Source organism: Taudactylus pleione, unplaced genomic scaffold (genome assembly GCF_031769625.1).
Source record: "Taudactylus pleione unplaced genomic scaffold, aTauple2 ptg000129l, whole genome shotgun sequence".
Classification (NCBI taxonomy): domain Eukaryota; kingdom Metazoa; phylum Chordata; class Amphibia; order Anura; family Myobatrachidae; genus Taudactylus; species Taudactylus pleione.
In genome coordinates, this window is record NW_028284531.1 from 21,575,930 (window position 1) to 21,599,410 (window position 23,481).

At 41.7% G+C, this 23,481-nt stretch overlaps 1 protein-coding gene and 1 non-coding gene across 5 annotated transcripts in view; one reads left to right on the top strand and one right to left on the bottom strand.

The window, feature by feature from the left end:
• The window catches only part of POLG (DNA polymerase gamma, catalytic subunit), a 103,562-nt gene extending 88,643 nt beyond the window's left edge, over nucleotides 1–14,919 (bottom strand). The window contains exons 1-4 of one of the 4 annotated variants that reach the window (XM_088472959.1): nucleotides 14,631–14,919; nucleotides 13,022–13,656; nucleotides 12,744–12,939; nucleotides 7,630–7,797 (exon numbers count right to left, since the gene is read on the bottom strand). In XM_088472959.1, the coding sequence (XP_088329085.1) occupies nucleotides 7,630–7,797; nucleotides 12,744–12,939; nucleotides 13,022–13,602 (945 nt within the window). In that variant the 5' untranslated portion in view covers nucleotides 13,603–13,656; nucleotides 14,631–14,919. Of the gene's footprint in view, nucleotides 1–7,629; nucleotides 7,798–12,743; nucleotides 12,940–13,021; nucleotides 13,657–14,445; nucleotides 14,545–14,626 lie in introns of those variants that run through there. The other 3 variants (XM_088472960.1, XM_088472961.1, XM_088472962.1) reach the window with 3 other exon arrangements.
• Nucleotides 14,920–14,946: 27 nt separating this feature from the next.
• On the top strand, nucleotides 14,947–15,019 carry TRNAR-UCG (transfer RNA arginine (anticodon UCG)). Its single transcript has one exon. It is a non-coding gene; the product is annotated as a tRNA-Arg (tRNA).
• Nucleotides 15,020–23,481: the final 8,462 nt, after the last annotated feature.

Consider the following 23,481-nt stretch of genomic DNA (forward strand, 5'->3'; position numbering starts at 1 on the left):
AACAAATAAGTAGGTCCATGCAGAGACTGACTTATGCAAAATACATTGATAGTCAAACATACAGAACATTCAATGCAATATAGACAATATAAGCAAAAAAAAACGCTCAAAAAGCCAGCCGCGACATGGGAGGCAGGAGCAATATGTATAACATTACCAGTGAGGGTGAGGAATAGAGGGAGACCGGGAGCCTGTACTCTACAAAGGCTAGCTGAACAGCAGGCACTGAAACAATGGCTGCCCAGTGTCTGTGAGGAGGAGAGAGAGAGAGAGAAGGTGCAATAACCCTGAACCAACTTCCTCTTAAGAGGAAAAGCGTCAGTGGGTGGGGAAGGAGCCAGCGGGGAGAGCCTACCTTCCCTTCAGGAGGCGGAAACAACCTAGGTCCCCCCTGCATGCACCGCCGATGTCTCCTATACTGGCGGTGATAAGTCACGATTCCCCGACTTCCTGTAAACAGCGAGCCGCACTTACCTTCCTCCCCCTGCGGTTTAGAGCTCCACCGAGACTGGAGCACCTGGCCGAGGACCCTGGCACGTCGCCAGCGCCTCAGCCGCCGGTGCTGGGGTGGTGGAGTAGCAGTGCGGGGGTCCTGTAGGACACCTAGCGCTGCTTACTCAATAGCAAAATAAAAAAAAGTCAAACCTATGAAGAAGTTAGTACAGCTTCCACAGTGTGCTTCGTTGCAGGCACCAACACAAAAAAAACTTAGGTGGCCTGTGGCTGGGGGTGGGATATAGGGTGAATGAGGAGCCTGGGCTGTACCTGACAAAGTTAACTGTGTGGTGCCCAGACTCCTTTCCACCAACCTATACCCAGCGTAAAGCCTGTGTCCCCTATGGAGGAAGAAGAAATAATGGATTAATAGGATATATTAATTCAATACACTAATAATTCAAATGATATACAGTAAGTATTAATATATTATACAGTAGTCAAATATTCAATTATTATCATGGAGGTGGTGATATGTTATGATATATATATTATATATATTATAATATAAAACACATCAGTAGATATAGTGCATACATAATTAGATCCACTCAGCTCCTTCTATTTCATCCTGTTAACACCTTTGATTATATACAGATACAGGATCTCATCATATTTGTTGCAACTGAAAGCATTTAAATTTTTATTTATTTACACACATATGTGTAAATATATATATACATATTCAACCAGGCGCTGCACTCGACGGTCTCGAGTGCAGCGCCTGGTTGAATGTATTAATAATTGCAGCTGGCACCGCGGCAGTTGATACTTAAGAGGAAGGAGTGTGCTGTAGCTTGTTGGAGTATGTATATATATATATATATATATATATATATATATATATATATATATATATATATATATATATATATATATATATCTCAAGACTGGAATGGAGTGCCTAACATGCTTGTATTCCCTTATAAATATACATATATGCCTTCACGGAGATAATAAAAGGGTGCTGAGTTATAAATATAAAGTGCTAGGTGTGCAAATATAGTTCATAAAACCTACATCAGGTAATGCTCATAATGAAATTAAAAAATATTAAGAAAATGTAAAAAGAAATATATATATATTATATATATATATATATATATATATATATATATATATATATACATATACACACACACACACACACAACATGTAAATCACACAATGTGTAAAAATTCCAAAACATACAAAGAATTCATATATACTCTGGTTTGTATTTCATCAGTAATAAATATGTGTAAAAAGTCATCATTTGTATATAAATATAAAACAACATTTTTATTTAGAACATAAGAACTATCCTCATACACATGTAGGATAGTGTGCATAAGAACCAATACATAAATATAAAAAGGGTATTAAAAGTAAAAAAATTGGGTAAAAAAAGTGGCTTATCTGATCATAAAAATGGTAAGTTCATGAAAGGTGAAGATATAGGAGCCCCAACGCGTTTCATCCGTTCCTTGGACTTCAAGGGATATCCAAGAAATGGATGAAACGCATTGGAGGCTCCTAGAACTTGCAGAACATTGTAAGCAAGTGGGTTTACTGTAAGCAAGTGAGTTTGCAAGGTATCAGAAGCTGCTTCAAGTATATTGGTCCCTGGCTGTATGAGGTCAGGGCCATCTTAATGTACAGGCACAATGGACAGCTGCCCAGAGCCCCACAATTCTAGGTGCCTTCTAGCAGGGGCAGACTGGGCCAGGGGGTATCTACATAGTGTGTGTGGTTGCTTGCTCCGTGTATAGGGCAGCCAGCTAAGAGGCAGTCAGAGAACGATGATCCCCACTGCTCTGATTGTGAATTACATACAATCAGGCGGCCAGGCAGCATTCTCTACCTGCCTCCCAGCCAGCAGCCACAGACAGATTTATGGGGTGGGGGCACGGGCCACCAGATGTTTCTTGGCAAGTTTGGTGCTAAAAGAATCACCCACACACAATCACCTTTTAATTTTTAAAGCAACTATGGCAGCATTGTTATTGGAAGGGAAAAAAGATCAACCTGCTCCTCCTCGTTCTCTGTCATCCCGGGATGTGTCCGAATCGGTGCAGAGGTCATCTGGTGCATGGCAGCTTTCTGACGTGGTTTCCTCTCCTGGCAGGGGGAACCTAACATCCCATGCCTGGAGGTAGGAACTTCTCTATGCCCCTGCTGTTTCTGGTGGAGCACCTGAACTGGTTGCAAATGTTTGCAACCTTGTCCTGCACTGGAAGTCACTTTTCTCGTTTTGTTAATATGGTTTCTGTTTATGTGCTTTGTAAAGCGATACAGACTCCTTTGGCACCATATAAAGAATAATTAGAATAATACTTTCTGCCTGACAGTTTGTTAGCAATCTCCCTCTAGATTATCTGACTTCTTATACTGTCAGATGCTCCTATATTTATACTGAAACTCTGCTAGGTCTCTGTGGCCCCAGACCTGTGACCTTGGCTACATTTATATTGGTTATACAGTATCTTTCCTGTTGCTTCAAGATCCAGCAGTATTTCTCCTGCACCATATTTAATGCACTCATGTTAGGAAAAGCTTGTACTACAAAAGTCTGGATGGCTCCATGTGGACCTACTTTTGTGGACTGGTTTCCTTAATGAAAGATATTGCTGCCCATAAAACGTTTGTCTACATGGAGAGAAATGTCCTATTAAAATATGAAAGCATCTGGGGCCCTTGGTTGGACTCTCCTTACGCTACCATTTATTTTCTAGATGCTTGTCCTCTGGTGCTGGGGAAAGGGAGAGTTGTGACTGCCACCAGACTTTTTATTATTTTACCCCAACGCTGACCCTCAGTTTTGTGTAGTTTTCTTTGTTCTGCTTGTAAACGTTTGACTCCGATTGTGCCTTTTCATACATTATGCTCAGTATATCTACACTGTACCACTGTTCATTCTTTCTATGCTACTATATTTGACATGACGATCATTAAAATTCCTGACGGTAATACCTTTGTAACTAAGCAATGCCAAGTTGTTTTCTTGTTTCTACCAGAAACGCTTGTGGTTCCCTCAGCCTGGAGCAGAAGTGCACTACCATCAACCAAGATGCCATCATATCAACATTTGCTTGCCTCCACTGGCCCACCAGCTATTCAAATGCCTCCGGATGAAGAGATCATTACTGCTTTCCAGTTTTCCTCCCTAGGGTTTAAACCACGGCTATGGCTGAATCATATTGCTCTATTAAATGCATGCTCTAGATACCATCACATATGGCCAGGGCACTCTTGTGATTTATGCAAGCTGTTGAACTGTATTTATATGGCCCTTTTTTGCAAGATCTGATATTCGCTGGCCACTGAACTCCAGCACGTTTATCGGATGCTTTGACTCTTCTGGAACTGACTAGCTGGAGAGTTATCCTTGATCAGCAGATCGTCCAGGTAAGGGATGACCATCACCCAGTGGATCTGAGACGGGCAGCCAACACTGCCATAACCTATGTAAGGCCTGAAACTTAAAATGACAGGACAGAAAAACAAATGTGAGGAGTTACTGATGTCCCTCTCAGATTGACACTTAAGGATATGCCCTTGATGTTCGAGGACAACAAACTCGTCCAGGTCCAGGTTGATGATGACTGCCCTCAAACACTCCATCTGGAACCTGTCCAGCCTAGGAAGAACTTTTTGGGATTTTTCAGTACAGAAAAGATCGAGAGGAACGTCACGATTTTTCTACCAGAAAGAGATTTGAGTAAGAATAAAAACAAAATCCTTTCTTCTGATTAACTAATCCTGCTGAAATAAGGGGCTGATGGCTTCCCTTAGGTCTAAACATGTTGTTTGTCCACAGAAAAGACCGATTGATTTCCTGAAGTACACAGTCAGAGCTATGGTTTTACTTGTTACCTGTTGACTGTTATGCTCTGGTTACTGTACTGTTTTACCCTGTACCTTTCTTACTTTCTGCCCTATGTACGCCGCATATCACTTGTGGCGCCCTATGAATAAAGTGTAAAAATAAAAAATTCTGATAATAAAACGGTTAGACAGGGAGCAGCCACAGAATTATGATCCTGGTTTATCCTGGGATAAAGTGTCCTTTGGCATATTATCTTTGATTTGTTCCTTTACTTATATAGCAGCGGTGGCCAACCTGTGGCTCTTGAGCCACATGCGGCTTCCCTGCTGGCTCCCCTGACTGACACTGACTGCCTCCTCTGATAGGCGTGCATGTATGGGTGATGTGATGATGTCACGCCGCAAACAGGAGGCGGAGCTCAATTTGTGACTAAACCTGCAGCCACGAGGAGGATGTGATTGCAGACACCGAAGCCTATCTACGTGACACATGACAGTTGTAACAGGGTAACAGCTGTGAGGTTTCTGTTATTTATTTATGTGACATGTGGGGGGGTTGGAGTGGCCCATTGAGTGGGAGTAAGTGTGGGGGAAGGTGGTTGGACGAGGGGAGGGGGGGGGGGATGGGGGGCGGAGGGCTGGAGTGACAGATGGAGGGGCTGCTGGAATGACACCATGTGGACTTGGATTGTGTTAAGAATTGTGTGTGTATATTAAAAAACAAATACAAGGTAACCTATGTATATATCAGGCGCAAAGTGAACACATTTAAAATATGGTTAATCAACAGCTGTAATGCAGCTCCCACTTAAAGTGCTGGGAACATTTATATAGCTATACAAAACTAGTAAAATACAGAACAAGGGAGCGCATATAGAATAAAACAAATTTTGTTTAATATAACATGAAAAAAATCACTATTAAATAATAAAACAATAAAGTAAATAGAAACAATGTCTATAGACAATAAATGCCACTGATTGGTCTCAAGTTTCCGGTATAGAATTGACACTTAGATAGTGAGATGTTCCAATTAGTATTATATTGTGCAAATATGCCAAATAGTTCATGTGCTCACTCTCCAAGGACTTGATCTCACCACCAATGTTTATCACAAAAAAGCTGTGGTGGGAGAATGGCCTCTGTGTATTACACTCCCCGTTGACAAATTGTCCCCGCCTGAATACAATGTAGCAGCGGTCCTGGAAAAAAAACATCCACGGCCGAATGTAATGTGGAGGGAGACTCAGATTATACTGTGACCAGACATGCACAGTTCAGCGTCCAATGTATCTCACCAATCATAAGTTAAATGTCCAACAGCTGGTATTAATGCCCAAAACAGATCTTAATGCATTTCTCCGTTATGTATATCCAACGGTTTCATCAGAATCTGATTAAACCGTTGGATATACATAACAGAGAAATTTGTCAACATCCGGGGAGTGTAATACACAGAGGCCATTCTCCCACCGCAGCTTTTTTGTGATAAACATTGGTGGTGAGATCAAGTCCTTGGAGAGTGAGCACATGAACTATTTGGCATATTTGCACAATATAATACTAATTGGAACATCTCACTATCTAAGTGTCAATTCTATACCGGAAACTTGAGACCAATCAGTGGCATTTATTGTCTATAGACATTGTTTCTATTTATTTTATTGTTTTATTATTTAATAGTGATTTTTTCATGTTATATTAAACTAATTTTGTTTTATTCTATATGCACTCCCCTGTTCTGTATTTTACTGTTTTTGTGTATATGGCTTTTTCAGTGTATTATTTGTGTATGTGACTTCTTCAGTGTATTTTATGTGTATGTGGCGCTTTCAGTGTATTATTTGTGTATGTGGCCCTTTCAGTGTATTATTTGTGTATGTGGCTTGTTTCAGTGTATTTTATGTGGATCTGTTTTTTTTTTTATATTATTTTGGCTTTTTCTTTCCCTTTAATAGTTACCTCTACAGTGATTGTGTGCATGCGCTTTTACATGCTTCTACAAACATCATACCAGGGGCGTGGCCTAGATGGCCATACCACATTTTGCACGTGCGCCTTCGGTGTGCACATGATCACGGCTCTTTCACATACATACAGATATTTTTGGGCTCTTTGCCCCTGACTGGTTGGCCACCCCTGTTATATAGCATCAACATATTAATTTAGCAAAATTGTACAATTAGAGGAAATAAACAAATCTGAAAGTAAATCAGGCATATGTTGCTCTAAAACTGTGTGCATGGGAAAACATTTTTTATATACGCCCGTATGCACAGTTATATGCATCTTACAATGTGATTGCCCCTGTGTGTAACACAGGTTTCTACTAGTCTTTATCATTGAGCACTTCCACATACCCTATGCTATGTTTCTGGAAACAAGCATATGTACACTTATGTACAACATTGCACAGCCTGCAGTAGCACTGACACTGAACTTTACCTACAGTCATTCCATGTCAAGTGGGCAAGGGGCTCCTTACCTGACCATCTCCAGTTTTGATACAATTTTACATGAAGGTTGGCATATATGTCAGATTAACTTTGGGAACAATTTAGTTCACAATAGGCAATAGTAGCAAAATTATGGCCCTCAAAATGTGGGTGGCTGCAACGGTCACCCACTGCGCAGCGCACAATCAGTAGGTGGGGACGATCTTCAAAATTGGTCCACGACATGGAATGACCGCTATGCGACAACTCCTCATTACCACTCAGTTACGCCTCTTCAGTTGTAAGTGTAGATGCGATCAAAATACTTATGACTCTGCCTCGCACATACTGTATGTTGTTATGGAGCATGTGCAGTACAAAAGTTACCCTCCACAAACAGACATTGTGAGGTTTGTACAGAGTTGAACGTATGCCTATCTAATACTGAAAGCTGAGGAAAAAGGAAACCATATAAGGAAGGGGCCAATAAAACACAAGGAGGGAAATAGTAATATAATACCTGTGGATCCCTTTGGGCTTTAAGAGCACCCAATGCAAGGAGTCAGGAAATAAATAGAATTATTTTTACTTTTCCAGTGGAGCCTTTCTGCACCTTATGTCTGCCAAGCATCAGTAAAGAATAGCTGCTGGCCAGGTGCTATGCCTGATGCACCATGTGGTCTAGAGGAGCCAGACCTAGGTCCTGAAAAATGTGCCTTTGTGAGAGGCCAGGTCATGAGTCCTATTACTGGTACCATTTGGGGGGAAGCCACACCTTTTTACACTAACAAGGTTCAGGCTTATGATTGTCATCATTAGCACGACCTTTGCTCCAAGGCATCTCTTCGGACATAGGGAGGCGTGAGTCAGATACACAATGTATACTACTTACTGCAGGACCGTCGCCCTTTCTGCAGGTTTTCATGATGTGCTGCTTCACCTCCTGCAGCCCTTTATTCCTCCCATATTTACTGGCCATCCATAAACTGCGCTGAAATCCTGTCAGGCCTGAGACGGCCATATGCATGCTCATAGTGTCCATAAAACGCATCCTTGATCCCTAGCAAGTAAAATAACATTAAACAGAGTTACATTTATATGGCCCAAAAAATAATCCTGACTCATGACTTACCCCACGAATTACCCTCTTCCAAGTGTCCCTGGTCAGAGAGCACCAGATACTTCTAGTCACACAGTCCAATCAAGGTTGACCGATGTGGTGTTGCAATGACCACTAGTGAGTAACTTGTTACTTAGGCTTTGTCCACTCACTTAGGCCTGTATTCAATTAGACGCCATTAGTCCGAATCCGCCAAAAAGTATCGCGGATGACGTCATTTCGCCAGGCGGAAAGTTTTCGCCCTATTCATTTCCAAAGACTTTTCGCGTACGCGAAAAGTCAATGCAATGTAAATCAGCGGAAAAGTTTTGCCTATGAATAGCAGGCGGAAAAAAGTGCAGAATTGCGGTTTTGGGGTACAAAATTCGGGAAGTCCCCCTGCACCCTTGGGAAGTCCCCCTGCACCCTTGGGACAGTCCCCCAAAGATAAAACTGTGTCAAAAATGTATAAAAAAAAAAAACGACTTTAGAACACCACAAAAAAGTACTTTCATTTTGGGGTGAAAAAGTGCAAAGTTGGGGGACAAATTGGGGGACAGGTGCTTGCGGTACATGGATTTTTTACACGATTTAAAAGTTTACTTTTGCAACTTAAAAATAAACTAATCACCCATTTTCAAGTACCCCAAATTTGCTGGGAGTACTAATTATCAACAAAAAATACTGCTTAATGCTATTCTTCACCACTTGTATTAATGCGCTAATTGGCAGCAATTATCACAACTTAAGTACCCCAATACCTTCATTAGGGCTAATCGGGGGAATCTATAGTGATCCCCAATGTTAGTGCTACTATTGGGGGTGTCATGCTGAGATCCCCATTTCTGACAGGACTTTTCGCCTGTTTCAGTTTTGCCGGATGTACGTTTTCGCGTACATCCTAAATGAATACGGCGAATAGCGGGAGCACGCCTGATATTTTTCCGCATGCAAAAAACACGCGATGTAGGTAAAAAGTCCGCGGGTGCAAAACTAATTGAATACAGCCCTTAGTGGTGTAATACTGCATTGAATGGGATTGCACAAAACGCAACCACAATGGAGTAATGGAAAGTGAGTAAGACAAAAGAGGAGATCAATAAAACAGTGTGAGACAGTAAGAGTGGACTATAGCTTCGAACAGGAGGAAATTCTGGTACAAGAGGCTGTATTCTGAAATTGGAGTCAGTCTAGGAAATAACATAAGGAGGACTTTCATTACAGAAAGTGGGATAGGGGTAATGTCTAAATCCCCTTCACGCAGAGAACCCTGACATCATCAGCCAGTGTCCAGCGTCATTCCCTATCATCCAAGCGGGCATATAGGGGGAATACAACCTTGTGTGGCGAGCGTAGCGAGCCACCAAACCCGAAGCGTGGCGAGCGTAGCGAGCCCGCGAGGGAACAACTTACTTTTTGTCCCCACGTACTTGTTTAGCTGGCCTTAATGGGCATGAACTGCACTTCTGCCCTCAATCATATGACTTCCAGGTCCCTAGCATGAAGGGGAAATAAGCTCTACCGTGGGATAATATATGGCATAGTCTACTAGCAGAGTTAGTAATGGGTTAGCTAATCAGAAAATTAATTGAAAAAAAAACACACATGGCAGAGTCAAAAGCTTCTTAGAACTTGTTAGTATATTCCATTTCTGTTTAATATAAAAAACACCTGAATAAACAACAATATGTAAAGCTCTGTAATTAGCAACCTAGGATGATCAATAGGTTCATTTATTCCATTAAATTCTGTTTGAATGGTCCGAAAACTAAATTCAAGACAATGGCAAATTAAAACTCAATGTCCATCAAAGGTCATATATTCTCCCTGTGGGTTTCCTCCCACACTCCAAAAATATACTGTTAGGTTAATTGGCCCCCAACAAAAAATTAACCCTAGTGTGTATGCATGTGGTAGGAAACATACATTGTAAGCTACACTGGGGTAGGAAATTATGTGAATGGCCAAATATTCTCTCTCTAAAGCGCTGCGGAATGTGTGCGCTACATAAATAACTAATAAATAAAGATCCTAATAACAGTAAAAAAAAAGTCAGAAAAGAATGAGAGGAACCACAAAATCACTCAACTGAAATATTTATTAACAATGGAATGATAATTAGTCAAAGTGCAGCATTAGGACAGCACATTTAGCAGTTAGTCCCACCACCTAACCTTTCATTTCCATGGCTATAGGCACAAGCTAGCACCTTCATAGTGACTGACACTGCTGGCTTGCTAACGAGTGTCTACTGTCTCCTTACAACTACATGGCTTCTATGGCAGTGTAAAAGGCAGGACTCAGATAGGATATGCACTCACAGATGTCCCAGTGAACACAGAACACAAGGCGGATTTCGAGCTAATGAACACAAGAATAGTGATAAATAGTATACCATACAATCAGTACTCATGGTAATGGACTTTCAAATACCAGAAGGACCTTGCATGTAGCTCAAAGTATTTTTGATGTTTGGATTTTGAAGTCATTACAGAGAAAGTAACGAGATCTTTAGTGATCTCCTTATTGACAGACACCTCGAAGGTAGGTGGCAGCGGTGTGCAGATGGAGGTTAAGCTGGGTATCCACTATACAATTTTCTATCAGATATCTGTCCAATCTGGCTGCTTGGAATGAAAACCTGGTAATGTATGGGAGCAAATGAAAGTCGATCATATGGTTTTAAACACTGGAAAACAGACAAAAAACAATTGTTCATATTGGTTAAATTTGTGTGATTTAACCAATTTTTCTGAACGACTAACGTTGGCTATTTTCCAGTGTTTGTGAGCAAATGGACGATTGTCATTTGCTCCCATAAATTCACATGTCAGATGTTCTTCCCATTGGAGGCTCTGTGTCCGCCGGCAATAAGGACAAGTGACGTTAGTGAGGGTTCCGGGCGACAGTACGCAGCGCATTGGGGCAGGGGGGAGTGCCGGGTTGTGTAGCTCAGCCCATCACAGTGGAGGGGCGGTGTCAGGCTGGAGGGCATAGATTCCCTCCCTCTGTATAAAAGCACGGACAGTATCATGGAGCTGTGTAAAAAAAAAATTCTGTGGTGCCACTGCCAGCAAGTGGGGACACTATCTGTGTAGTCTGCAAGTGGGGACACTATCTGTGTAGTCTGCAAGTGGGGACACTATCTGTGTAGTCTGCAAGTGGGGACACTATCTGTGTAGTCTGCAAGTGGGGACACTATCTGGAAGCTGAAAAAAAAAAATCTGTGGTGCCAGTAAGTGGGGCCTGTATCTGGGAGCTGTATAAAAAAATAAATTCTGTGGTGCCAACACTAAATAACCCAATGCTGATTTCACTATAGGGACCAGAACCTACAGACATTGCTTATGAAATAGCTGCAGACGACTGGGCCTCTAAGAAGAGAAGAATTGATATATCAAATGTTATTTCAAGTTTAAATCATTAGAAAGTCAGGATTTAAAACATTTTATTATTGCGAAGGCCCCCACCTGGCTACTTCTTGAAGCCACCTGGCTGGAAAAATTTTCTGGGGCGAACACTGATGTTGTTACGCTCTTATGACTTGTGTATGTTTGACACGAATGCATCTGCCTTAAGTACCTGTATATTCTGGTATATGTAATATTAGTAATTCCACGTGATTTCAAATAAATATTTACTGGAGCTCTTAAGGCTATTGAGTTGAGATTTTTCCCCTTTAAGATGAAAGTGTTAAACTATATTTTTGTACATTTAACAAATGTTTAGTCAATGGTAATTCTATCATTTTGATATAATATGTAATAAGATAACTTTGTATAGTGATATGTCACATCAGAAGACAGAACCACAGCAATAAATGTCAGTAAATATATGTATGTTTACAATATGTAGTGCACACTCAACTGATAACTGACTGTTCTCTACCAAGCAGTTATAATTATACCAAAGCTGAGTTGCATCATAAAGGCTGTTTATGACATAGGTCAATCACCTCAGCTTAGCCTCAGCATGCCTGAATATCACTGCTGAATGTAAGGATTTGCATGCTTTTTTTTTTTTTTAACAGGGAAACTATTAATGTCCTGTAGATTTGAACCCAGGCTCCAATCAGTGTAGCTGTAAGTGTGTGTAATTGTGTGTTTAGGATATGATTGTTAATTAATTTTAAAGAAAATTTAAAACATGACATAAAGTCTCCAGAATAGACAATACCAAAGCAGCCAAAACCATTAGAGAATAGCAGCAGAGTCTGGACTAACACACTTCCTTGGAATGAGACTCTTCTTGCTTCTTAGGGCTTTATTTACAAATCAGATGCTTCTATAAGCCACTGCTTTCCAGCGGGCTGTTGGTGAAAATTTAAAACAGCACCCGCAGTCAGTGCAAAGTCCAGTGCTCTTAATATTGACTGCAGGTGCCGTTTTAAATTTTCAGCTGCAACCAGCCGGGAAGCAGCGGCTTACAGAAGCCGCTACTTTGTTATTCTCAACAGAGGAAACTGTAATGGGATTCTAAAAGAAACCCTTATGCAAACTAAAAAGAAACAATGCAACATATTATAAAGCAAGGAAGTCTTACATATGTCTGGTTGACACAACTTTTATCTTCCCCATGCTCTTGAAACTTAACCCTCTCCACTCCCACAAGGTGGAGGCAATTTATGTAAAACAGGTTGTGGTTCAGCAATGCCCCATAAATTGCATAAGTGTGTCTTGATTTCTACTAAAGGGCAAACAAAGACATTTTGCAGAACACATCAAGAAGGCTTCCTAAATGATCCCTGTATGTCTGGAAATTTCTGCAGGATAAATGTATCTGAACATTTCCAACAAATATGAATAAAATGTGTTCTTATAAGCGAGTTCCCTCCTATAAAATTCTTCATTTACAACTTAGTTTCCTTGTTTCAAATTAAAATAAACTAGTAAGGTACTGGTACTTACTTTGATAAGATACTGTTCTTTAATGTGTGCTCTATCAAAGCTGACATTGTGCCCCACCACTAGTCTCTCCGTCCAATTTAGTTTGTTCATATAATTTGACTTTGAAGAGGTCTCAAGTGGAATAAGATCAGAGAGGGACATCTGCTGAGACCATGTGTATCGATCTTCTATTAGTCTCCTGCTGCACCATGAATACCTATGAACGAAACATATACATTACTTGAAGGTTTGGAAAATAGAATTAGAATCTCAGTCTATATGTAAGAATTAGTTCTCACCAACATTGGGGAGAAATGGCCACAGCCAATGTTGGGTACTGCCCCTCAGACATACATACTTCCACATCAAACACCAAAGCTTTTTCGTCTGGAAATTCAACTTGTTCCTTTCCACCTTTTACGGTATACTTGGTCCATCCAGTTTGCCAGGCCCATTCTTGAGGCATATCTGGCAAATGACACTGCAATAAGTCATTAGCTGCCTCCAAATATGGAAAACTTTGTTTTTCAGCCAGAATTCGGAAATGTTCTTCAATATTACTGCCATACATCTTAGGTAGCTCCAAATCTACATCCTGGACAATGGAGGTCTCTTGGCCCCAAAGCTCATGACTCCTCAAGTGGTCTTTGCTCTTTTGAATGTCCTCTTCAGAATACTGTACTTGTGTACCCCGGAATATTTGTTCATGAAGACCCTTGGAAAGCATTTGTATATTAAGTGGGTTCAAACGTGTCTGTGAAGTATCTGTTGAACGGTCTTCATTTGCCAAGTGTGATGCTATTGTGCTCTTGTAGCATCTCAAGTATTTTATCTTCCAGCAGTATGACAAATATGGGTTCCTCCGCAGCAGTCGGTCCATTTTACCAATTGCAACAGCTTCTCTAAATGGTATCCTCTATAGAAACCTATGGCACTAAAAATAAAACATCAGTGGCATATTAAAGATTTAAAAAGAAAAGTAATTAAGATGCTAATAAGAAATACTAATATTTTGGAAAATAACAAGTATAAGTACAATGATAGTTAAAGCTGGAAACTGCCCCTCCTAGATTTTCTCTGAGCACCTGCATATTTTTCCTATGAAGCCTATAGTTAAGTTGATGTAGTGTACTTGTTATAAGCATTTATAGCACTCAGCTATGGCAGTATTATAGGAATATAAGGTCTACACAAGTTATTGTAGTAAATGTAATAGAGGCCTAAAAATAATACATCTATAAACAGTGATATCATGTCACTGGTTATTAGGAAAACTTGTAAACATTAAATTGAGAGCTATGAATTACTTCAACACCATAGACATTAAAGGAGCGAAGCATATGGGGGTCTATTCAACTGCAGCCGATGCCTGTGATCTAGTGCGCACATATCCTGCACTTATAGTAGACCGGAGGGAATCGGTATGCTGCTATTTGTGTACGCACCCCTATTGGGCTGCAAACAAAAATTCAGTTTGGGGGCAAAATCAGGGAAATCTGGTGCAGTTGCATCGCTCACATGGAATTTATAGTTGCACATTTATCAATAACAAAATGTTTGCATTATCTGGAAGTAGGCACTCCCTCCTGCAAAGTGTTGTGGATGTTAGAAGTCATCTCACGTTTCTGTGACTTCCAAGTAGGTCTGCACTGCAGGCTGATGCCATAAATTGCAATAAGAAATACAGCAGAATAAAACACTGGAAAAGAAAAAAAAAACATACCTTTCTAAAGTTCATATGGCCAAAGCAAAAAGTAAACAAGAACAGTGATGTTTACATATATCTATTCTATAGTAAAGGGACAGGGAAACGTCAACTTTACTAGTAACTTAATTACAACAACAAATATATCCTTATATACTAAAACATGCATCCACAGCCTTTCCGGCATCTCTGCTCCTACCCACGTGTTGTTAGAGGAGGCACACGGTGACTACACCTCCTCCGGGCGGGAGATCGCTGTAGCTGGCCGTAGCTTTCTGCCGGAGGCCTACACAGCCGGGCACTAAATTTAAGAGCCGGTCCGACAGACAGATGAGAGCTCCTCTGTGGGCTACTGTCCCGTCTCCTCCATATCCTGTAGACCGCTATAAGGAAATAACGTGACAGTCAGTAATGATGCAGCCGCTCAGTGACGGTATCAAGGACGCTGCTGCAGGGTACTATGCGACCCATGTGACTGTCATGTTGTATAACTGTCAGCGCCACAGGACTGTAGCGGAGGGCCGCGTGGCCTAATGGATAAGGCGTCTGACTTCGGATCAGAAGATTGCAGGTTCGAGTCCTGCCGCGGTCGATATTTTGGTTTTTATTAGTAGCTAATCCTGGTTTACGCCGATCCTTCTTGCTGATAATTCTTTAGTTAATACATTATAGTAACACTGTATGGTCTTTGTTGCTGATAGCTAATTAAACTCAGTATATTATAGTAACGGCAGTGCTTAAAGTGCTTCGGTCTGTCATACCGGCAATCGGCGCTGGGTCAGTCAACAAGCGGTTACCTGTGCCCAGGGCCGGCTCTAGGGTTGTTCGACCAGTGCGGTCGCACAGGGGCGCCACCCGTAGAGGGCGCACCCCTCCCCAGCATCCGGATTTCAACGGGTCCCGTCAAATCGGGAGGTTGGGGACCCCCCCACCGCTGCAGCTGTGTGGAGGTGCCGGACCCCCGGAGTGCGAATAGATGCTGCACGCACACCAAAAAGTCTAGTTATAGTTCTGCTCATGAAAATTGGGTGAAGTGGGTGGCACAGGTGGCCGATAACACAATTTGTGTTGAATCGCGTCATCGTGGCTCCGCCTCCACTCTACAATGCTGGTAATCTCGGCAGGGGGCTGGGCTACGATGACACAATCATATCATCACGCTTGCCCTCCTCAGCCGAGCACCGCCTCCCTCCAGACGCACCCACCTCTGCCAAGCCCTACCACCCACAGTGCAGATCTTGTACTGCGAGATTGCTCACAGTGCCCCCTAAGCCGCAGCATGATTGACATGCTGCGGTCATTTAGGAGTGGGGAAGGGGTGGCGACAGGAACTGTTTCCCAAAATGTAGACGTATTGCCTACATTTTGTGGGAATGTCGAGGCCAGTGTGTCATGCTCAGGACACTTAAAACCACCTTTTTACCTCTCCTGTTCCTGTCCAGGCTAGCGCTGAGATCCGCTTGTGCTGTGCATCACTCCCGGATAGCACAGGGGTCCGCTCACGCTGCACATCGCTCCCGGCTGGTGCTGAGGTCTACTCCTGCCCCGTCTGCTCAGTGTCCTGTCACTGAGCATGGGGATGGCTCTCCGCAATCACTTGCTCTTAGCGTGTCTCTTCAACATGATGGTATACAAACTGCACGCCAGAGTTCCCTCCAGAACAACATTATGGGCGCAGCCATGTTGGACTCTGTCACCTGACTCTCCTCCACCACTCAGAGTGTTGCTCCCAGACCATCTGATCGCAGCATCCAATCCCCAGGGATCCTCCCCAATAAATTCCATTTCCTGACTGGCCTCTGTACCAGTACAACGTTGCTTCTTGCTTAAGTTAAAGCTCAGTACAGAGCTCCCAGGTACTCTGTATCTGAACGGTCCCAGTCTGTTATATCCAGTTCCTAGATATGGCAAACAAGTCTCCTATACCATCTTGCACACCAGTCTGGTTTACTACTGAGACTTGTTCTTACAGCAACCATCGGTTCCAGCCGATACCTTCAACCATCGGTCTCATCTTATGCTTCCAACATCTCTTATCAATTAAGTTAATCAATTTGTCAACATCAATCCCAGCCGATCAACTTTATCAATTAATTAATATCGGATTCAATGCCAGCAAGTTCTTCATATAATCAACATCTGTCTCAAACCAATCAAGCGCATTCATTCAGTATTCTATATTCAGTTCCATTCCAACCTGCTGTTCAATACATACTTTCTATTCCTATTCTCGCCTTCGGGCCCATCATCCACTGCCGTATCTCTACCTTCTCACATCTATACATGAGGAGGTCCTGGCTTAAACTACCTAAGTTAATCCATGCCTCTCAAATCTGCTCTTCAGTCTCCCACTCCTGTTCCAACCCCAAACCAATCCTCATGCGTGACACAGTGTCTGCGTCTTCCGATGCAGATTACCTGGCCTTTACTACGGAGATCAGATGACCATTCTGAGTAAAATATGTGTTCACAGACACCGTCTGTGAACCAAGGTCTTATAAGATTGCCTTGTAGACGACATTAGTCGTTTTCCTCCGGACATCAACACAAAAAGATTTCGTTTTGATGTGACACACAAAAGGGCCACGTAAAGTTGTCCATGAGAAAAACAGTTTCCACTTAGGTCAACTCCAGCCACGTTAAGTGTCCCTGTGCTTTATTAATTGTCATGCCAAAGCAGACTCTTACTGGGAATTGGACTTGTTTGAATTGAAAGAATTGTGCAATACAATTGTTTTTGCGTGCAGGGTAAATACTGGTTGCTTTTGCCTATAACCCACACATGCTGGATCAATTTTGAGTATGTCAGGGGCATGCATTTCCATATATATTGCCAGACCATTTTATGAGCCGAATCTACAGTAAATAGCGTCTCAAAGTCAGAAATGGTATTGTGCGGAATAAATATATTTGTTTTGGTAAAAGCGGAATTTTGAAAGCTGCCAGCCTACCTAACCAAGAAATCTTGAGGACTGACCAATAATGGATTCTCCATCTGCCTAAGAAGGGGGGCAAAGGTTACTTTAGCAACATCAGAGTTGCATTTAGGGATATTTATAATCAAATAAACCAGATAGCGTGAACTCCAATTATAGTAATAGGTCATTTTAAGTCTACATAGTTAGTTCCCTGCAACATTAATGGCCAAGGCCTCTGTTTTTGTGATAAGCTTATAGAAGGAGGCAGTACTAAACCTGTCTATGATGGCGTGTAAAGCAGGAAGAGATAATACAGGGTCAGTAACAAATAACAAAACATTGGGCCTGATTCAGACTTGGGGTTAGAGTAAGATATAGCAAGTAACTGTGTACCTGGACAAACTATGTTGCAATGCAAGGAGTGCAAATACAATTGTTTTTGTGTGCAGGGTAAATACTAGCTTCTTTTGCATGTAGTCCACACGTGAAGGACAGCTTTATTTTTACACTACAAAATACATGTCACTTTAAACACACCCCGCCCAAATCTAAATCTCTCTGTACATTTTACATCTGCTCTATCTGCAGTGCAGCATGGTTTTATCAAGATGCTGAGTTACTTTCTCTATCTTATGGTGCATACATATGGTATGATCAGTCAGCGATAACGATATTGCTGACTGATCGTCCTGCACCTTCCTGGTGTGCTGGATTATCGTTATTGTTCATCCACCAACCCGCCAGCGACCCGCGATCAACGATCGCGGGTCCATATGTAACCTAGTTGATATCGACCAGGTTGACCTACATGCATGGGTGATGGTCGATATCGTTCTAGCCCATACGTGCCCGTACATCGCTGGTCATATGAGGGTTGGTAGGCACCAAAAAATTAACTATATGGTCGATATCGTTATCGTTCATATTGTGCATTTTTATTGTACCGTGTGTATGCACCATTACTCTATTGCCAACTCTGAATCATGCACATTGTCTGCAAACAGGCATAGTTTGTGTGTGGAGGAGGAATATAGACACACCTGGAACTATTGTAGAGTTCCTAACCATGTCGACCTATCTGACGATTGGTAAGTGTGTACACACTTACCAATTCGTCTGCCCAATATGCCGGGCTTGACAGCTAAATGGGTGGGCATTTAAATTGCCTACCTAGTTGAGCTGGCAATCACCGCTGGGTGCAGCATGTGTATGGGCGATCGGCGGGTCACCTGTACACATCAGCAGATTGCCGATCATATCTTTTAGATATGTCTGTGAACGTCGTTGTTCACAGACATATCTGTTGTACACACCCGGCGATGCACTATAGATATAACGCCCATTCAAATGAGTGGGCGATATATCTATCAGTGTGTACCCAGCTTAAGACATACAAGAATAGAGAAAGAGGGCACCCCTGCCTGGTACCGTTCACGGTAAAAGTCTCCGATATAAATCCATTGCTAAAAATCCGGGCCATGGGGCTTGTGTACCGAGCAAAATTGAATTCAAAATATTACTGGGCTGATATGAACTTGGCTGGTCGCAGCCTTGTTGGCTGATATGAACTTGGCTGGTAGCAGACTTATGGGCTGATATGAATTTGGTTGGTTGCAGCCTTGTGGTCTGATATGAGCTTGGCAAGTTGCAGCCTTGTGGTCTGATATGAGCTTGGCAAGTTGCAGCCTTGTGGGCTGATGTGCAGCAGAGACTGCTGTGATGCTGTTAGCAAAAAGTCCACACAGACGCTGAGATGCGGCAAAGACTGCTATGGTGTTACAAGCAGGTTGTCCACATGGACATTGAAGTGCTGCAAAATACACTATGGTGTTACAAGCGGGTTGTCCACACAGACGCTGAAGTGCGCCAAAAACCGCTATGGTGGTACAAGCTGGTTGTCCACATGGACGCTGAAATGTGGAAAGACCGCTATGGTGTTAAAAGCAGGTTGTCTACAGAGATATTGAAATGCCGCAGAGAACCTGAGATAAACGCTGGACTTGAAGGGCTGGACCACATAGGGGTATGAAATCTCTTACAGGAATCCGGAACCTATGTACTGAACACTATAGCTGGCACCGCAGCAGAGAACCAGCCAGAGTAAATAGGAGAAGAATCCAATAGGAGCGAGGTGGAGGTGACAGAGCAGTCAGGTAGTAGAACTCATGGAGAAGTGCCCCGGCATCCTTGTCTCCTAGCAACAGATGGACGAGGACCGCTCGGAGTACAGGTGTTCAACAAGATGCCACGGCGACTTGAAGCAAAGTCCTTGTGTCTATCCCAACGCGTTTTGACTCTAGATAAGGAGTCTTCCTCAGGGTGTGTGTATATGGTGACTCTCAATGACTTACTGTATATCCCCCCAAATGACTATTCATTGGTGCACAGGTTCACAATCATTAACTCCATAAAAAATACATATCCCCACATATTATATATACAATTCATATCCTCACCGAATCCTTGCTTTAAACAAACTTCAAATGTGTACATATATCTTTATTACATCCCTATAATATGTTAAAAACACTTAATTGCGTTTCAAGCCGGACCGCATACCACTTCCGGCTCCAGTCTTCTGGACTCCACATAGTGCCCGGCAGCTTCTGCTCAAATGTCGGACCCCGGACTTCCGGTTCTAGCGTTCTTTCTCCATGGATCGCATTTTTCTACTATATAACTAATGTTTAAAAAACCATAATATAAGCAGTAGAGATCCCAGGACAAATATAGAACCTACAATTACACTCTAATAGTAGATGTACCTTCATTAACCATAAAAGCAAACCACCTCCGCCATTTTGGTGAAGTCCATATATCTAGACATCAATCGTTAATTTTGAAAAGGTGCCAATATTCCATTCAAAATAATAAATAGATTTAAAAAAAACATAGTTTATAAGACAGCTTCATATAAAATACAATTTCCAATAAAAGTTCTAACTATACTAAAAAGTAATGTATTAAAAAAACAACATTAAAAAATGCCTATCATAAAAACCATTTTAATTCAAAATCACTATTGAGACCATTAGGGACTAAAGTGCCCATTTCATAGATTAATTTCATCTCAATACGTGCTAAAATATCTTCAATATTCCTTTTACGCCAATGATTGGTCACTTGTCTTATACCTAATACTGTTTTAATACTTTTAGTATAATAATTATGGCAATCCTTAAAATGGTTTGATAATGAATGATTGACAAATCCCTTTTTAATATTTGTAGGCTGTTCAACACAACATTCTCTTAGTGGTCTGTACATGCACCCTATATATTGTAAGCCACACTCACATTCTATCATATAGTTACCATTCTTGCTATTGCAGGTAATAAAATCATTAATTTGATAAGACACCTTAGATTTATTGGAGACAAACATAACCATTTTACTCTGTTGGTTTTTATGACTTTTACACATCATACATAATCCACACCTATGAAAAACAGTCGTTTTGATTCTACCTGGTCTTTTAGGTGGGATTGCACTTTTTACCAGTTTATTCTTAACATTGGGGGCTCTATTATTAATAAATTTGGGATTTTTTGGTATAATTGACTTAAGAACTGGATCTCACTCAAGTAAATGCCAGTGTTTTTTTTACTATCCTTTCTACTTCTAGTAATAAAAGGTAGAATAATAGTATTTTCTTCCTTTTTATCTCTTGGTTTTAGAAGGTCTTCTCTATTCACTTCTATAATTTCTTTTATAGAACCATCAATATCACCTTGTTTATATCCCTTCGAAATAAACTTCTGTTTTAAAATAGCCGATTGTTCTTTAAAAACTTGCCACATCTGTGCAGTTGCGTCTAACCCTTCTCACCTGGCCTTTGGGTATGTTCTTTAACCACAACGGATGATGATTGCTCCCCAAATTATTTAAGAATTGCTGTCTGTCGGCTTATTAAAAGTTTTTGTTTTTAAAATATTATCTTCTACATATAAAACCAAATCTAAAAAGCTTAATTCTACTTTACTAATATTAAAAGTCAGATGAAGATTAAATTAGTTAGTGTTAAGTTCTTTACAGAATACGTCCAGATCTACTTCACTACCTCTCCATATGAACATAATATCATCATCAATAAAACTATACCATTTAACAATATTTTTTAAAAATGTATTATTTAACCATATCGTCTGGTTCTCCCAATAACCCATGAAGAGGTTGGCATACGACGGGCAAAACGAGTGCCCATCACGGTACATTTTGGTTTGAACACCTCATAATTATTAGTTTTTTTCCACCTTTTTGACTTAAAAAGTATTTTTTTAAAGACACCTTTCTCACAAATTTCTAAATGTCCAAATATGTCTCAAATTTGCTGAGTTTATTACTTGGAGCAAATCTTCCTTAGTCAGGACATGTTTGCTAAGATTAAACATTTTAGTAATCTCCTCATCCTCACTGCTTGTTTCCTTCATTATACTCAGGGGTCTCACTTTTTTCATTTTACCTTTTCCCTGTTTTTTATTTTTTGTAATTAATATCTTCTGCTCTGTTCCTTCCTAAAAAATCTTCATCACCCAGAATCTCGAATCTATTCTTCATAGTTATAGGATCTGGATCTCTTTTTTCATCAGGACACCATTCATCCATTACCTAATATGTGTTCCTTTTTGAAGTAACTCCTCTTTCCCTATATTATGTCCTCCATTTTTTTTTCCATCCCATATCTCTTCCTCTAGGATGGGACTCAGGCAGGGCCTGATTCAGCAAGGAACGCACGGATGCAGGCGCACGCAATCAGCCAATGTTTGCGGTCTGCACATGCGTCTGGGTCGCAGTGCAAAAGTGAGCACAGTGAATACTCAGACCCAGAGAAAAGTGATTGAGAGGAAGTGCCATTTGTGGGTGGATACGGGGAGTGGTCAGCCGATTGCAGTCGTGCCCGTGCGTTACTTTGCACCCTGTTACAGGATGGTGCATAAATTAGCCACTGAGATGCCGGACGCAGCCTGGCGTCCCTCTGCATGCAGGAAGTCTCTCAACTCCTGCGGCAGGGTCAGGTCTACATTTAGTCTGTGTGCGGATCTGATGTTCCCGATGTTCTCTCAGCCTTGTGCATCAGTACAGACGTTAGCGGAGGGTAAAGGCGGCAGCATCATGTAGTGCTGGGCATCTGCATCTTTGTGCTCCGATTGCTGTACGTATGCAATCATTAGCATATTCTCGCAGCGGCCGGGTGCATGCATCTGCATCCGTGCATTCCTTGCTGAATCAGGCCCTCAGTCCGTATCTTTCCATAGTCCGAATATCTATATTTATTTCTATTGTACTTCTTCGGACTATATTTCTTCTTTTCCCAATCTCTATCATATGGTTTTCTACTAGGATAATAATAATAATCATCCTTTCTTTGATATCTGTCTGGGCGTTTTTCACACCCACATGGGGAACTCCCTCTAAAATGCAATCTCAGTGGTCCTGATGTGAACTCTCCTTCCACACCTTATAAGGTAATATCATCCTCAACATCAACCTGTAAACCATTCTTTTTCTTTTTGTATGTAGATGTGTGCATATGTGAGCTGCCTAGCTGGCACACGCTGTTAAGACCAGATTTGGGCTCCGGTTCCATTAACAAAAAAAATTAAATAATCCTGCCTACAGCTATCAGCTCTAGCAGCAGAGCACTGGTGTGCACCATGCGGCACCTCAAGGCAGGGAGAGAGCAGAGACTGCTGCTCATCTCCAACCTAGTACAAACTGCTACGCATTTGCACTGCTGTGTGCTAAGCTGGGGCATCAGCAGTCCCTGCTCTCTTCTTGCCCTGATGTGACGCACACCCGCACTCTGCTGATAGCTGTAGGCATGAGGAAAATGTTACAGGGGGTGAACGCCCTGATCGCCCACTCCCCCCTGGATCCGCCACTGGTGGAGGTAGTAACATCAGGAACATAGATGACAGCTGGGGGGTAGTAGCATGTATACAGTTAACAGCTGTGGTGTAGTAGTAGAAGCAAGGACACAAACAACAGCTGAGGGTAGTAGTAATGACCAGGGGCATAGCATAGTAGGAGCAGGCGGAGCTTGTGCTTTGGGTGCCAGTGCTGGCTGGGGAGCATTATAATTTATTTATTTCAAGTTACCCCACAGCTATAACGGACCGCCAGGGACACTTTCCTG